Source organism: Pan paniscus, chromosome 7 (assembly GCF_029289425.2).
Source record: "Pan paniscus chromosome 7, NHGRI_mPanPan1-v2.0_pri, whole genome shotgun sequence".
NCBI lineage: Eukaryota > Metazoa > Chordata > Mammalia > Primates > Hominidae > Pan > Pan paniscus.
Window position 1 is genome coordinate 92,580,689 of NC_073256.2, and position 16,812 is coordinate 92,597,500.

The following is a 16,812-nucleotide window of genomic DNA, read 5'->3' on the forward strand; positions in this document are numbered from 1 at the left end:
TCAAATTAATTGACCCTTATTTAACAGGCATTTCCAGGATAACACAACTTAGAAAAAAGACCCCAGAGTTGATTTTCTGTAATTTACCAGGGATGCCATAATATGAAACCTAAGATAGTATCCCTTTGAGTAAGAAAGGCATACACGCATAGAATGTAACATCCTTCATCTTTATAAATAATCCTGATGACTTGCCTCATCCTCCAGAGTCTGTTTTGTCATGTTAACACATCTCAATATTCTCTACTTCCTCTTACTATCAGTGCCATGCATTTTTGACGTACCTAGCTAATGTTAGATGTTCTAGCTTTTATTTATAACTTCTTTGTAATTTCAAACAAAATGGTCTTTAGGAGGCTCCTGGCTTATATTAAGATTATGGTTTAAGTTAATTAGCCAGAAAAATTTTGAGGGTGACGCATAACTGTATTGAATACTATAGCCAACAGTTGTTGCAACGGCCATGTGATAGTGACCCTAAAACTTAACTCTTACTTTTTTGATACAGCATAGAACATCACTAAATTCAAAAGCAATGATATTTTTGATGAATATTAATAAGCATAAAAATAAAATAAATATATTCTTAATATACATGGTATTAATTATACATAATGCACACCAGTGTGTAGGCTTAGTAAAATGTTGCAGATCTTGAAATCAATACACTTTTGGATCCCTGACAGTCTCAATATGAGAATAAAATACACATTATATATGCTTATGGAAATGAGTCCATAGCTATACATTTAATAGATTTATAAGTTTCTGAAAGATTTATTCTATTACTGATGATCCAAAGGGCCTGCAAGCAACTAAGTCATGGAAATTCTCTTTTAACTTGTGTGTGACAGTCTTTGATGGCACAGGGACCCAGATCGACTTATTGGTCATGTCCAATTCCACCATGTACGCAAAAGAATGATAAGGGGATATGACAGAGTATTAGTCTCCTAAGGAAACATATTCTTACTTATTAGCGGGGGAACTTTTAAAGAAACATCTCACAGGAGAAGGCAATTGATAGACATTGGTTGATTTAAATGGCAATGATTTTATACAACTTGGTTTGACACTTTAAGCAGTAAGTTTTATTTGAAAATATAAAATATCATAGTTTTCTTAAATGTTTGTTTTTTAACACTTCTAAAACAATATTCCAAAATATATTCAGCTTTGAGAAAGAAACATATATTTTTTGATTCCGGACTTAATTATGACAAGGTAATAGGAATTATGACTTTCCTATTTTGACATATCTTTCGATATCAAATACTTGGGCATTTTTTAATCAGTGTAATGAAACTTTCCAGTCTTTCTTGGATTTAAGTTCATTCAAATTCAAATATCATAAATTATTTTTTCAAATATCTAGAAATAACCTAAATTTCTCCAACACATATATATATACATGAAGACAAATGTACCAACTCAAATAAATTCTAGTGCTTGTAAATCTAGAAATCAGTAGTATCAGTATAATCTGATGAAAACTTTGCATTAATTCTGTATCTACCATGAACCCCAAGAGAATAAAATTATTGTCATGATGTAATTTAAATTCTATTTTAATTTTGATCTGCATGGAATCACTCTTGCTTTTAGATTTCTTTCTGAGTTTGAAATGTCTGAAATTACTTATAAGGTGTAGAACATGCATCTCTATCCACAGTTGAAATAGAATGTATTTTTTTGTTTATTTTTACTTTGTTTCCATAACATCCTTGACCTTATTTCTAAATTAAAACTGGGTTATTTTGCAATAAGGTGCAATTTGTTCATTTATATGAACCGTATGTGGATTGAAAAAAAATCAAGATAAATCTTCATGCACAGCATACAATCAGATTACGCCTGGACTATATATTTACGTGGGGTCTGATAGCAATCAATGGTTTAGCTTCATTGCATTTCAAGATGTATTTGCACCCAGTTGTCCAGTGATAGTGTCCTCACCCTGGAAATAATTTAGTTGCAAATTGACTGGAAGATGGTGAAAATTGAAAGTTAAAATTAGAAATACTCATAATAAACAGCAGAAAAAAGGTCAGATGATGCCATGCTATGATGAGATTGGAATGGCTGGTAAATGAGGTTTTGTGTTTGTCGTGAGATGTATGTGACATGCCTACCCAATGTCGCTGTAATATCTAGCCTTGCAGAGGAGATTATCGGGCAAATTGATGCTGGAAAGAATTTTCTGTTAGATTGGGAAATTAGAATTGCACTCTTTTCTTTGATGTGTATGAGGCTCCTACACATTACACTGCTGGTCTAGGCAAAATCTGAAATCATTTTTAACACCAAATATTTGGATTAACCTCATAAAACCATTGTCTTCTTGAGATTTGTACTAAATGTTATATGTACAGCCAACTGCTGAAATATCTACAGCAAAGAGTAAATCACTAATAGCAGCAGCAGATATATATGATTAATTTTACAATCCTTTCCGTTTTTAAATCCATTCATGACATAAAATTATTATTATTTGAGTTTCTGAATTATAACCAGTCAGCCCTTCTCAGAATGTTGAAATATTTTAAGTGTCAAAGAATTTTAGAAAAGAGATAGGTAATTAAATGTTAGTAGAAATAATGATTTTTTAAGTTAGTATTTGTGAAAGGGAGTAGATTTGCTTTAATGTGGTAAAGGCATTCTGAGACACCAGAGAGCATGTGTTATTGATGAATCTTTCCAGGCCACCTAGGGTTATCTAAACATGAAACAGGAGTACATTTTAAAATATATTTATAAAGTCCACTTAGTCAGTGGACAAAAAGAAGTGTTCTTATTGCCTTTTGAGATTAGCATTATTTAAAACTGCTTGTCGGTTCTTTTTGTGATTCAGTGTGTTTAGAGTCGCAACTGTTTGAAAAACATAATTTTTCTCATTTCGAAATTGTGTTTTTAAATTGAATTGTTCTATTCTTTTTGGGAATCAGGGATAATCACACCAGAGAAGGAACTAAAAGTTAGTGTGGCAGGGGGTACCCAGCCACTCCTGCTGGCAAAAGAAGAGGATGTTGCAACAAAAAGGTCAAAACCTGCAGAGGACAATAAATTCTGTCATGAACAGGTAAATACTTTTTTTCCCCTTTGCTGTGTAAATCTTTATTTTTTATTGCTCCTGATAGTTTTAAAGCCCCAAATGATTCCATGCTGTTGAAATGTATGTAGACATTGCAATTGGCAATGTAATTAACTCTTGGTATTACCTCTGATGTTCTAAAGTCATCAGAATACATTAACTATGTTGAAATAGCTAGAAGAGAAGATTTGGAATGGTCTCAGTACAAGAAATGATGAATGTCTGAGGTGATGGATATCCCATTTACCCTGATTTGATTATTACACATTGTAAGCATGTACCAAAATATCACATGTACCCCCAAAATACAACTACTATGTATCAAATAAGAAATGCATTAACTAATAGTGGCCATGTTTATTCAATATTTTCCAGTTCTATCAATGTCCTTATTGTAACTACAATAGTAGGGACCAAAGTCGTATCCAGATGCACGTCCTATCACAGCACTCGGTGCAGCCGGTCATCTGCTGTCCTCTCTGTCAGGACGTCCTCAGCAACAAAATGCATCTCCAACTGCATCTGACGCATTTGCACAGTGTGTCTCCAGACTGTGTGGAGAAGCTGCTTATGACAGTAAGGATACCAAATATTGATGCATGTGTGACATAATCTGTGTCAGGAATATAAATATAAAATCTATAATTATTGGTTTATAGAAATGTATTTCTTCAGAGCTAATTAAAGCTCTGTTATTGCTCGTGTTATAGTAGTCACACTCAAGGCCCATTTGTGACCTCTTTTGCTTGGAAAAAAATACGGTACAAGGCATAGCTTAGTAAAGAACATTATTTTGCAGTCTTCTTTTTATATCTATAATGTTCATCAAATAACCCCAGTGGGCACCTTGCATTTCAAACTTGCTTCATTATCATTATAAAAAAATAAACCTACAGAAACCTTTAAGCCATAATAATAGTAATAATAATAATACAACATTGCCACAGCATTGATCTAAAGTGGGAAGGTGTGGCATTGATCTGTAACATCTGCAAAACATCCCTGCTCTGGCTAAGAAAAAACAAATGTAAGTGGGATATGCTACCAGCAAAAGAGAGATGTGATGGAATTTGTGATTTCTGGGGTACATTTAACATAAACCCCTTTGGTTTCCAAAGGTGCCTGTCCCTGATGTGATGATGCCAAACAGTATGCTACTGCCAGCAGCTGCCTCTGAGAAATCAGAGCGGGACACACCTGCAGCCATGACAGCTGAGGGGTCTGGGAAATATTCAGGTATGCCATCTTATCATCAAGACTTGTGGACAATACGCTTAGGGGCTTTGCATTTGTGGTGGTGCCCAAAGATTATTACTATCAAAAGATTTTCTTAAAGCATAGGGGAAAAATGTATGCCATTTCAAAGAGCCATATTTTCCAAGGCATATTTTGTGTCTGGTTATCTGTAAGTGACCTCAGGGGACCCAAGTGTCAGAAACCCAGGAAAATTCTGTGTGATCTAATTCATGAACACCAAGGGATGGCCCTTAATATCACACTAATTGCAGCAAGCTCTAATGACCTTTGACTTGCTTTCTTCCCTTTTCTGTAATTTCTTGAGGCCAGGGGTGATTTCTTGTTTGCCTTTATATCCCCAGTACACAGTCCAGTGCTTGCCACATAGTAGTTGCTCAGTAAACATTTCTTCAAACAATTAATTAAGCAGAAGCCTTTAGAGGCTACTATTTTTAATATTAATTAATATTTAAGGAGTAGGTTTTCTTATTGTAAGAGAGATGTTTGTGCTTTTTCCTAATAGGTGAAAGTCCAATGGATGACAAAAGCATGGCAGGTCTCGAGGATTCAAAGGCTAATGTGGAAGTAAAGAATGAGGAGCAGAAACCAACTAAAGAACCCTTGGAAGTCTCAGAATGGAATAAAAATAGTAGTAAGGATGTGAAAATCCCCGACACACTGCAAGATCAATTAAATGAACAGCAAAAAAGGCAACCGCTCTCTGTTTCTGACCGTCATGTCTACAAGTATCGCTGTAACCATTGTAGCTTGGCTTTCAAAACTATGCAGAAGCTTCAGATACATTCCCAGTATCATGCAATTCGGGCTGCGACAATGTGTAACCTCTGCCAGCGCAGTTTCCGTACATTCCAGGCTTTAAAAAAACACTTGGAAGCAGGCCACCCCGAACTGAGTGAAGCTGAACTTCAACAGCTATATGCCTCCTTGCCCGTGAATGGAGAACTGTGGGCAGAGAGTGAAACTATGGCCCAGGATGACCATGGCCTAGAACAGGAAATGGAGAGAGAGTATGAGGTGGACCACGAAGGGAAAGCAAGTCCTGTAGGAAGTGATAGTAGCTCTATTCCAGATGACATGGGCTCTGAACCAAAGCGGACCTTACCTTTTAGAAAAGGGCCCAATTTTACGATGGAAAAATTCCTTGATCCATCTCGTCCATATAAATGTACAGTGTGTAAAGAGTCATTCACCCAAAAGAACATTCTCTTGGTCCACTATAATTCAGTTTCTCACTTGCATAAGCTGAAAAAAGTTTTGCAGGAAGCCTCCAGTCCTGTCCCACAAGAAACCAACAGCAACACAGATAACAAACCCTACAAGTGCAGCATCTGCAATGTTGCATACAGCCAAAGCTCAACACTGGAAATCCACATGAGGTCTGTGCTCCACCAGACAAAGGCTAGGGCTGCAAAGCTGGAGCCCAGTGGTCATGTGGCTGGTGGGCACAGCATTGCAGCAAATGTCAACAGCCCTGGCCAGGGGATGTTAGATTCCATGAGTTTAGCAGCTGTAAACAGCAAAGATACCCATTTAGATGCCAAAGAATTAAATAAAAAGCAAACTCCTGATTTAATCTCTGCTCAACCTACACATCACCCACCACAGTCACCAGCACAAATTCAGATGCAACTACAGCACGAATTACAACAGCAAGCCGCATTCTTTCAGCCCCAGTTTCTAAACCCAGCCTTTTTGCCTCATTTTCCTATGACCCCAGAAGCACTGCTGCAGTTTCAGCAGCCTCAGTTTCTCTTTCCATTTTATATACCTGGGACGGAGTTCAGCTTGGGGCCAGATTTGGGCTTGCCAGGCTCTGCCACATTTGGGATGCCTGGCATGACAGGAATGGCTGGCTCCTTGCTTGAAGACCTAAAGCAGCAGATTCAAACCCAACATCACGTTGGTCAAACTCAACTCCAGATACTACAGCAACAAGCACAACAATACCAAGCCACACAGCCCCAGCTGCAGCCTCAAAAACAACAGCAGCAGCCACCACCTCCACAGCAGCAGCAGCAACAGCAGGCAAGCAAATTATTGAAACAAGAGCAAAGTAACATAGTGAGTGCAGACTGCCAAATCATGAAGGACGTGCCGTCTTATAAGGAGGCAGAAGATATTTCTGAAAAGCCAGAAAAACCAAAGCAGGAATTTATAAGTGAAGGTGAAGGACTCAAAGAAGGCAAAGACACAAAGAAGCAAAAATCCTTGGAACCATCCATCCCACCACCCCGAATAGCTTCAGGGGCCAGAGGAAATGCTGCCAAAGCGTTATTGGAAAACTTTGGTTTTGAACTGGTCATTCAGTATAACGAAAACAGGCAGAAGGTACAGAAGAAGAGCAAAAGTGGTGAAGGCGAAAACACTGACAAACTAGAATGTGGAACATGTGGTAAATTGTTTTCCAATGTTCTTATTTTAAAGAGTCACCAAGAACATGTACATGGGCAATTTTTTCCATATGGAGCGCTAGAAAAATTTGCTCGTCAATACAGGGAGGCCTATGACAAGCTTTATCCAATTTCTCCATCTTCTCCAGAAACGCCGCCCCCGCCACCTCCTCCTCCTCCCTTGCCTCCGGCTCCTCCACAGCCTTCTTCTATGGGTCCTGTAAAGATCCCCAACACGGTTTCTACTCCTCTGCAAGCTCCGCCACCCACTCCTCCCCCACCACCACCACCTCCTCCTCCTCCTCCTCCTCCTCCTCCCCCACCTCCTCCACCTTCTGCTCCTCCACAGGTCCAACTGCCGGTTTCTCTGGACCTGCCTCTCTTTCCTTCCATTATGATGCAACCTGTGCAACACCCTGCGCTTCCTCCCCAGCTTGCCCTGCAGCTGCCACAGATGGACGCACTCTCTGCAGACCTCACCCAACTTTGCCAGCAGCAGCTCGGATTAGATCCCAACTTCTTAAGACATTCTCAGTTCAAACGCCCACGGACAAGAATTACAGATGATCAGCTAAAAATCCTGAGGGCTTATTTTGACATTAATAATTCTCCAAGTGAAGAACAGATCCAGGAAATGGCAGAGAAATCTGGCCTCTCCCAAAAAGTTATCAAACACTGGTTTCGAAATACGCTTTTTAAGGAACGACAGAGAAATAAAGATTCACCATACAACTTCAGTAACCCTCCTATAACGGTTTTAGAAGATATCAGAATTGATCCACAGCCCACCTCTTTAGAACATTACAAATCTGATGCATCATTCAGTAAAAGGTCTTCTAGAACGAGATTTACTGACTACCAGCTTAGGGTTCTGCAAGACTTTTTTGACACAAACGCTTACCCAAAAGATGATGAAATAGAACAACTCTCCACTGTTCTCAATCTGCCTACCCGGGTTATTGTTGTATGGTTCCAGAATGCTCGTCAGAAAGCACGAAAGAGTTATGAGAATCAAGCAGAAACAAAAGATAATGAAAAAAGAGAACTCACTAATGAACGGTACATTCGAACAAGCAACATGCAGTACCAGTGTAAAAAGTGCAATGTGGTTTTCCCCAGGATCTTTGACTTGATTACGCATCAGAAAAAGCAGTGTTACAAGGATGAAGATGATGATGCCCAAGATGAAAGCCAAACAGAAGATTCCATGGATGCCACTGATCAAGTGGTATACAAGCATTGCACAGTGTCTGGCCAAACGGATGCAGCCAAAAACGCTGCTGCCCCTGCAGCAAGTTCTGGCTCTGGGACCAGCACCCCCCTGATTCCATCACCCAAACCAGAACCTGAGAAGACTTCTCCAAAACCTGAATATCCCGCAGAAAAGCCAAAGCAGAGTGACCCCTCTCCCCCTTCTCAAGGCACCAAACCAGCCCTGCCATTAGCATCGACTTCCTCGGACCCACCACAGGCATCCACAGCCCAGCCACAGCCACAGCCACAGCCACCAAAACAACCCCAACTTATCGGAAGACCTCCCTCGGCCTCTCAAACACCGGTCCCTTCCAGTCCACTGCAAATTTCCATGACGTCTCTCCAGAACAGTCTACCTCCACAGTTACTACAATACCAATGTGATCAGTGTACAGTTGCCTTCCCAACTCTGGAACTCTGGCAGGAACACCAGCACATGCACTTCCTTGCTGCTCAAAACCAATTCCTTCACTCTCCGTTCTTGGAAAGGCCCATGGACATGCCCTACATGATATTTGACCCCAACAATCCGCTGATGACTGGACAACTGCTGGGCAGTTCCCTCACTCAAATGCCCCCTCAGGCCAGTTCCTCCCACACCACAGTCCCCACAACGGTTGCTGCTTCCCTAAAAAGGAAACTAGACGATAAAGAAGATAATAATTGCAGTGAAAAAGAAGGAGGGAATAGCGGTGAAGACCAACACCGAGATAAACGCTTGAGAACCACGATCACCCCGGAACAGCTGGAAATACTCTATGAAAAATACTTGCTGGATTCCAATCCTACCAGAAAAATGCTTGATCATATTGCCCGCGAAGTCGGGCTGAAAAAAAGGGTCGTGCAAGTCTGGTTCCAGAATACACGAGCGCGGGAGAGGAAAGGCCAGTTCCGGGCGGTGGGTCCAGCACAGTCTCATAAACGGTGTCCGTTTTGCCGAGCCCTGTTTAAAGCAAAGTCGGCCTTAGAAAGCCACATTCGCTCTCGGCACTGGAATGAAGGAAAGCAGGCAGGTTACAGCTTGCCACCAAGCCCTTTAATATCCACCGAAGATGGGGGAGAAAGCCCACAGAAATACATCTATTTTGATTACCCATCTTTGCCATTAACTAAAATTGATCTATCAAGTGAGAATGAATTGGCTTCTACAGTGTCAACACCTGTTAGTAAAACAGCAGAGCTGTCGCCGAAGAATCTTTTAAGCCCTTCTTCTTTTAAAGCAGAGTGTTCTGAGGATGTAGAGAATTTAAATGCCCCTCCTGCTGAGGCTGGGTATGATCAAAATAAAACCGATTTTGATGAGACTTCATCGATTAATACGGCAATCAGTGACGCCACCACCGGAGACGAGGGAAACACTGAAATGGAAAGCACCACAGGAAGTTCCGGAGATGTGAAACCGGCTTTGTCTCCCAAAGAGCCAAAAACTCTGGATACTCTGCCAAAACCCGCAACCACACCTACCACAGAGGTCTGCGATGACAAATTTCTCTTTTCTCTCACAAGCCCATCCATCCATTTCAATGACAAAGATGGCGACCACGACCAAAGCTTTTACATCACAGATGACCCGGATGACAACGCCGACCGCAGCGAAACGTCCAGCATAGCGGACCCGAGCTCCCCAAATCCATTCGGATCCAGCAATCCCTTTAAATCCAAAAGTAATGATCGGCCGGGTCACAAGCGTTTTCGAACGCAAATGAGCAATCTTCAACTCAAGGTTCTCAAGGCTTGCTTTAGTGACTACCGAACTCCAACCATGCAAGAATGTGAAATGTTAGGGAATGAGATTGGTCTGCCCAAACGCGTAGTCCAGGTGTGGTTCCAAAATGCAAGGGCAAAGGAAAAGAAATTTAAAATTAACATAGGGAAGCCTTTCATGATCAATCAAGGCGGAACGGAAGGCACCAAACCAGAGTGTACCCTCTGCGGGGTGAAGTACTCTGCCCGCTTGTCCATCAGAGATCACATTTTCTCCAAACAGCACATTTCAAAAGTGAGGGAGACCGTTGGCAGTCAGCTCGATCGGGAGAAAGATTACTTGGCTCCGACCACGGTTCGGCAGCTGATGGCACAGCAAGAACTTGATCGTATAAAGAAAGCTTCAGACGTGCTGGGCTTGACGGTACAGCAGCCAGGCATGATGGACAGCAGTTCTCTCCACGGCATCAGCCTGCCAGCAGCCTACCCCGGACTCCCCGGCCTTCCTCCAGTCCTTCTCCCCGGAATGAACGGTCCATCCTCCTTGCCGGGATTTCCACAAAATTCAAACAGTAAGTCATTTAAAGGAGACTCAGTCTAGTTAATTAAGTAGCATCAGGTAGACAGTCACATGTAACCAAGAACGGGGTGCCTTTGGATTTCTTTTAATTTCAGCTAGTGAAATCAATACATTATTTAAAGTATATATTATATTGGCTATAGCTAATTACCAGGAAGTAGGTCAACCTGAAACACACACAGAAAAATAAAGACTAGGTAGATCACAGCAGATTCTCAGATATATATTATTTGTATCATTACAGCTCTATGTCATAGAAATATTTTATTTTTATACTAATTTCAATCTTGATTTCAGATGGCATTCCAGCACTCACATGTGGCTTAGTATTTGGTACACATATTAAGAAAAATGAAACATTAAATAATACATTTATTGGTATCTTAATTTATGTTCTTTCCAAGGGATGGGGTGGTGGTGTTTTTGTTTGTCCCCCCCGCCGCCACCCTGTGACACCCAGAGTTCAAAAGTTGAGTCCTTCAGCCACAGGTATTCACCCACATGATTCCTAGCAGATTAATAGGACTTATGTTTGAAGTTCAACAACTAAAAATATGACTTCTGTGATAGTACAGAATTTAGCATTACTATACAATTTTGAGTTTTGTAACATCCATTGCTACTTGTTATTTAAATAAATTCAGCAACCTTAGAAATACATTAATATTACTTCATGCCTTTCTTCCCTCACCCCTAGCCCCAGCTAAAGTTTCTACTTAAGGCATAACAAATTTGTAAAGCTGTTTGAGGCAACCTCAGATGCTGAATCTAATTGTGTGTTCATCAAAAGATATGCAGTTTGCACAGTTTAGATTTTGTGAATAAGTATAGGTATTCAATTATATTATGTTAAAGAAATGGAATATAATGTGCTAGCCAATCATGTAGCCAAAAATATAATGAAAGTTATATATCACCCAAAATAGGAAAACATGGTTCTTTTATAATTTAAGTAAGTTTTGTTTTCTAAATTATCGATGATTTTTTTCTTTTTAAAAGGAAAATTTAACATGTTAAAGGGACATCTAGAATTCACTAATTTTATATATATATATATCTACATTTACAAAAAATAAGGAAAGCTTTTTTCATTTTTACAAGTTGAATTTTTACATAAATTTCAAACTTTTCAATTCCATGATTTTCTTACAAAAAACAAAATTGCCACTGTGATCTTAAGTTATTCCTATTTTAACTTTTAGTTTGGGAGGTGTGAAAACAATGACATCCTATGGCCCCTCAGCCACCGCTAGCTTATCTGGTTTTCTGTTCTGAGTCAGCTGGTTTTTGAGAGAAGCAGAATGGAACTATACATATAAAGAATGTCACCAAGAAAATGTCTGCCATGTCCCTTCCTTGAACTGTCATACCAACTTCCCTCACCCCAAAGGTACTTTGGGCTTCATTATCTAGACAATTTTGGAGCCTTAAATGTTAGAGCTATAATTAAGTGTTTTGGTTGTACATTTTATTTAAGTAAAATACAGGTGTTTGAAGAATAATGCAATGACAGATTTTTTTTTTTTTTTTTTGCATATGGTATGAGTCTTGTTATTTTCTGGTCCCATTTTATATACCACTGATTATTGACTCAGAAAAATATCTTATATGGAAAGATTTCTATGATCAGTTATGTAAAATAGAAGAGTTTTGATATCTTTACATGGGCTGAAAACAGTTGAAATATCTGTACCTTTAATCTACAAGTCTACTTTGATTGATGATGACTGTGTTGTCATCCCAATAAGTGGTGGTCAAAGCACCTTGTTTTTTCTCCACTGAGTCTGAAGGCCTTTGTTAGGACAGTTGTCCTTCTGCCAACTGCCCTTTGGTCAGTCATTCTGATATGGGCACCCAGAGGGCCTAGGTGAAAGAAAGTGAGAAAGGAGGAAAAGAGATGTTTATGAAATATTTAAATAGACTAACATTTTCCTCATTCTATTCACCATAAATTATATCCTCTCCCAAAAATACAGGCCCTATTCGCAATAGCATTAGTGAGAAGATGTTGGAGGCAGTCACACCACGGCTAGGAGTATCTTTAAACACACGAGGTACCCAGGAACTCACATCTGTTATATCTGCTGCTTTATTAAATCGTGGACTGTAACAGACTGGGGAGTGTTATAAAGAGAAAAGCTCCATGAACATTGCTACCTACTGAAATTTTCAATTTCTCTCAACTTAGTCCTTTGTGAGAGATTTTAAACATTAACACAGCAGAATTACCAGTGGGGCCCCACCTGAGCGCCTGAGTTCCTGCACTTTCAGTTCATGTCTTTATTAGGTTAATTTACTTATGGTGGGTAGTGCTGACTATTTCAACCAGCTCAGTAGAGCTGTGGTTCTCTATCTTCCCATGATCATTTTCTACTATATTATCTGTCACCAAACAATTATCTTCTTTGCTTAATGGGAGAGATAAACATACCAGTTAAGGCAAAATCAAAAGAACATTATAAGTAAAATATTTCTGCGTTTCTTACAAGCCCTGGGCTCTTGCTACAATTTGTTATCAATATGAACATCTTTGAGAATATGACAAGTTCCCCTTGGCTCCTTTTTAATAAGATTTAGTTATGGAAAAGCCTTCATTTTAAGGATGTCCCATCCCTTTGAAAGTAGGTTCCAAGATTTTGATTAGAAGGAAATCACTAAAAATCGCTTCAGTGAATGTAAGATGAACATAAGAGTTTATTCAAAGGCTACGCCCCAAAATTAGCTTAATTGCAGTGTAAAAATGTTCGGTTTTAGTATTTATCAACTTCTGAATTTCCTGGTTTAAACATACACTTTATTTTATTTTGGGAGGTAGAATTGTTTTTCTGGTTGGATATCGGTTTTAATGCTCACAAAACTTTCTTATCTTCCAAGAAATCTGCAAATTTTTTATTCCTTCAAAATTACTAAGAAGGCCCTTTCAAGGGTAATATTCATCATGTATGCCTGCTTCCTAAACAGTGGCCAGCCCTGTGTTCAGTAGCACTACCTACTATTGCTTTGCTCACTTTTTAATAAGATGAATTATTTTTTTCTTTAATTTTTGTTCACATCCTAGTTTTTGTATCATGATCATATGTAAAAAAGGGAAAATGGCCATAGAATATCAATGTATGTTTGTATACCTGGAAAAATTAGAAAACTTTAAATTTATATTTTATCCTTTAGAGTGTTAGCTGGCTTTGGGATTACACTCAAAGTGAATTAAAAAATTATTTGCTTTTCTATTTTTAACTTATTTACTTTATCATTTTAAGCAGTGTCTGATTTTAAATGTTCCATTAGTGTTTGGAAATACTGCCTAAGCTGATTTCCTTAAATGGAACTTTAGAACATGCCTTTTGCATTTTTCTCATACTTCAATGTAATTTACTAGCACATTTGGGGTAAATCTAGATAAGAGTAAGTCCTTAATAATTTTAGCACAATTGTCTTTGGCCCCATGTACATAATTATTTTCATTTCCAACCTCAAATATAAACTTGAGGGACCTCAGTCAAAGAAACTTGGAGAAAATGAACTACATATGAGTGCGGTAAGAAGCAGGCATTTTCTTCTGAAAGTATTACTATCAGGACAAGGTAGCTATTTCAGAGAAAGAAAATCCAACAAAATGATGGTAGTATGAGATTATTTACAGAAACATTTTTAATTCTATGTGAAATTTCTGAGAACTGCAGTAGGAGTTGGGAAATGGGAAAGAATGTATATTTAACAGTATAACTAGATAAAAGATAAAATTTGACACTCATTTAATTGTAAATTACCACTACTTACTCTACATCTCTATTGCTGTTCAGCTTTTCTCCTCTATTTCTGGTTTTCTGGCTACTGATATTTTTACTGCAAATTTTTATAGGCTTATTTATTTTACTAGTAAGCCAAATGCACATAGCTTATTATTCTTAATCTACATCTCTTTTCCCAAAATTTTTAGATTAGCTCATTATTTAACTCAGCTTTTTGCCTCAAGATGTTGAATTTTTTTAAAAATTCCTGATAATCTTTGATTTAGGATTATTTGGGATCCCTATTGCAGTCTTCTAAAAATCTTTATTACTTCATTATGTAACCCTAGATAAAAACATGTAGACCCTTCATGATGGGAAAACCTAAGTCAACAACTATTGCTCCATCTTGCTTTCTAACCACAATTGCTATTTTTTCATGTCTCCGTTCCTTAAAATTTATCTTGTCTTAAATTTTCATGTCGAAGACAGGTAAGCCAGTAATTTCCTCAGATTTAGGGGGAAAATTAGGTGAAAGAGGGTAAAATTATTTATGAGGAAGTTGTACTGTTATGAGATCTAGAACTAAGGTTGGTTTTGTGAGTAGGCAAAGGAAGCTGGCTACCAATGTAATATTTTAGCAATGCAAGTAAAGCCTCCTCCACCTGAATCACTCAGGCCTGAAATTTTATAATTAGATACTAATTCCTTTAACTGTCGAATGGAAAATAGCATATACTGTGGTGAAATCAGAATATCATAGCAGGAAGAAACCTAAAAAATTATTGAATCTAGTATATATTGAACCTTTTTCATACTACTTTATTCATTTCTTCAGTTCTTTCTTGCCAATAAATTTTTATAAACAGGCAAGTGGAAAGGCAATCCCAGACATAGAATTGTAGGAATAAAGGCAAGGGAGTTATGCTTGTGGGCCCCCAAAGGCATATCTATTACTTCACAGTTTTCCCTAGGGCTAGGTCTAAGTCCCAGGAATCTAGACATCTATTACTAAAATTGGATTAAAGATCAGAGAGTTTATTCATTCATTCTTATCATATACCAGTAATGCTTGGGCCATTTTTATTTAAATTTATTTTTAATGTGTGAGCCATTCTTCAGTAAAATGTGTGTACTTGCTGTCAGTTTTTTTCTGGAAATAAAATATTATTTTCCAGGATTTTCTTTTCTTTTTGCATCTTAAATATTTGAATTATTTAACCCCTGAAATTGATTCAGTTAAACCAGAAGATAAATTGGAGTGACAGCTGTAAAATTTAGTCTCCTCTAGCTCATCTGCCATTGAGTCATAACACTCCTAGGACTCGGTTTCCTTATTTAAAAATGGAATGTTTAGCAGCAGTTCCCCATTGCCATTAAGGATGTTGGGAGATTGTTTTCTAACATCATGTAAACTCCTTAGAGTCTATCACTATTACAACTGTAGAAGTTATATCAAAGTAGGTCAGAGAAGAGTTGAGTGTAGCAAAGTTAAAAAGAGGAGCAGCCAATAATACCCTAAGTTAATTGAGGGTAATGTGATAAGGATAAGGGTCAAAGAAGGAGTGATGTTGACTTCACATTATCTTGAATGCTAAGCTTTCTCGGTTGGGTAAAGATCAATTAAGAAACTATGGAGGTTTTTTATTTTTATTTTTTATTTTTTTATTATTTCTTAGCTAAAGAAAAAGAAGCATGCAGTTTTTCTGTCTCTCCTTTTTTTTTTTTTAACACTCACATGTTGCATTTAGCATGGAGGTAAGACTATGACCAATATTAACAAGATGGCTCTATGAAGTCTCATGATCATTCCCTCTAGAGCTATGCATTGATAATTAAACTTTATTCACCTTCTCCTGGTTAATTCTTCCTTCCGCCCACCAGACCTCCATCACAGTCCTTGTCATGATCATTTGGTAGTGAGCCTTCCCTTGTTCAAGAATGAATTACTGTCAGCCAGCCATTAGACTTCTGGTCTGTTCCTTTTGCAGTCAACTTTACTTGCCTCTAAAAACATCTTCAAAAAAGGCACAGGCTTTTACAAGTCCCTTTTCTATCCTGAGCTGTCCTTCAGTTTCCCAGCCAACTATCTAGCTCATAAAAATGGCTGTGTAATAGGTTATTATCAGCCACTGCATTATATTGGGTACTTGAAACAAAGCAAAGATCTTTTACATTCCTATAGGAGTTATGCTGTACCCACAGGTTTCTGCCTACTGATCATTTAGTTTCCCATCTCTAATGAGGTGAGAATCATGTTTGCGTACTACAAGCAAACCTGGAAGAAGCGTGTTTTGGGGGTGGTAAAGTTGACTGTTAATATATGCAGTTCCTGTCAAGTACCCTGTTAGGCAAGTTGTCAGGATGGTAACAAACAACTTAACCTACACTCCTAAAAATGAAATCATGGCTAACCTTGTTCAGTCCTAGTAATGAATGGCTCTGACTTCGCTGCTGTTTGTTTTTTGGTGTCTTCAGTGGTCATTTACTATCGCTATTTAATTAGCTTATCACCTTCTTTGTTCAATGTAAGTGTATTTTTCTGCTGGAACATAGGCAGATGGATTTCATTTTATTTGATAGCTAATTACTTTTAGTGAACGTGGTAATTATCAAACTGCTCAAGTGAAGGACGGAGAGAGTCTGCCTTCCCAGAGGTATAGTAAAAATTGCTTAAAATAAATAACAGAATAGGGATCTTGCAAGGTGTATCAATTGGAAGGAACCACTATAGTTCACGATGATGTTTTTTGTTATTCATCTTTCATAACATGAGAGCCTGTTTTCTGAGTAAAATGTTGCTAAAAT

At 38.3% G+C, this 16,812-nt stretch overlaps 1 protein-coding gene across 2 annotated transcripts in view; it reads left to right on the forward strand.

The window, feature by feature from the left end:
- ZFHX4 (zinc finger homeobox 4) overlaps positions 1-16,812 on the forward strand; it is a 186,839-nt gene that overhangs the window by 165,598 nt on the left and 4,429 nt on the right. For both annotated transcript variants that reach the window (XM_008956675.4, XM_057303032.2), the window contains exons 7-10: positions 2,946-3,079; positions 3,467-3,667; positions 4,210-4,327; positions 4,851-10,268. In XM_008956675.4, the coding sequence (XP_008954923.4) occupies positions 2,946-3,079; positions 3,467-3,667; positions 4,210-4,327; positions 4,851-10,268 (5,871 nt within the window). The remainder of the gene's footprint in view (positions 1-2,945; positions 3,080-3,466; positions 3,668-4,209; positions 4,328-4,850; positions 10,269-16,812) is intronic.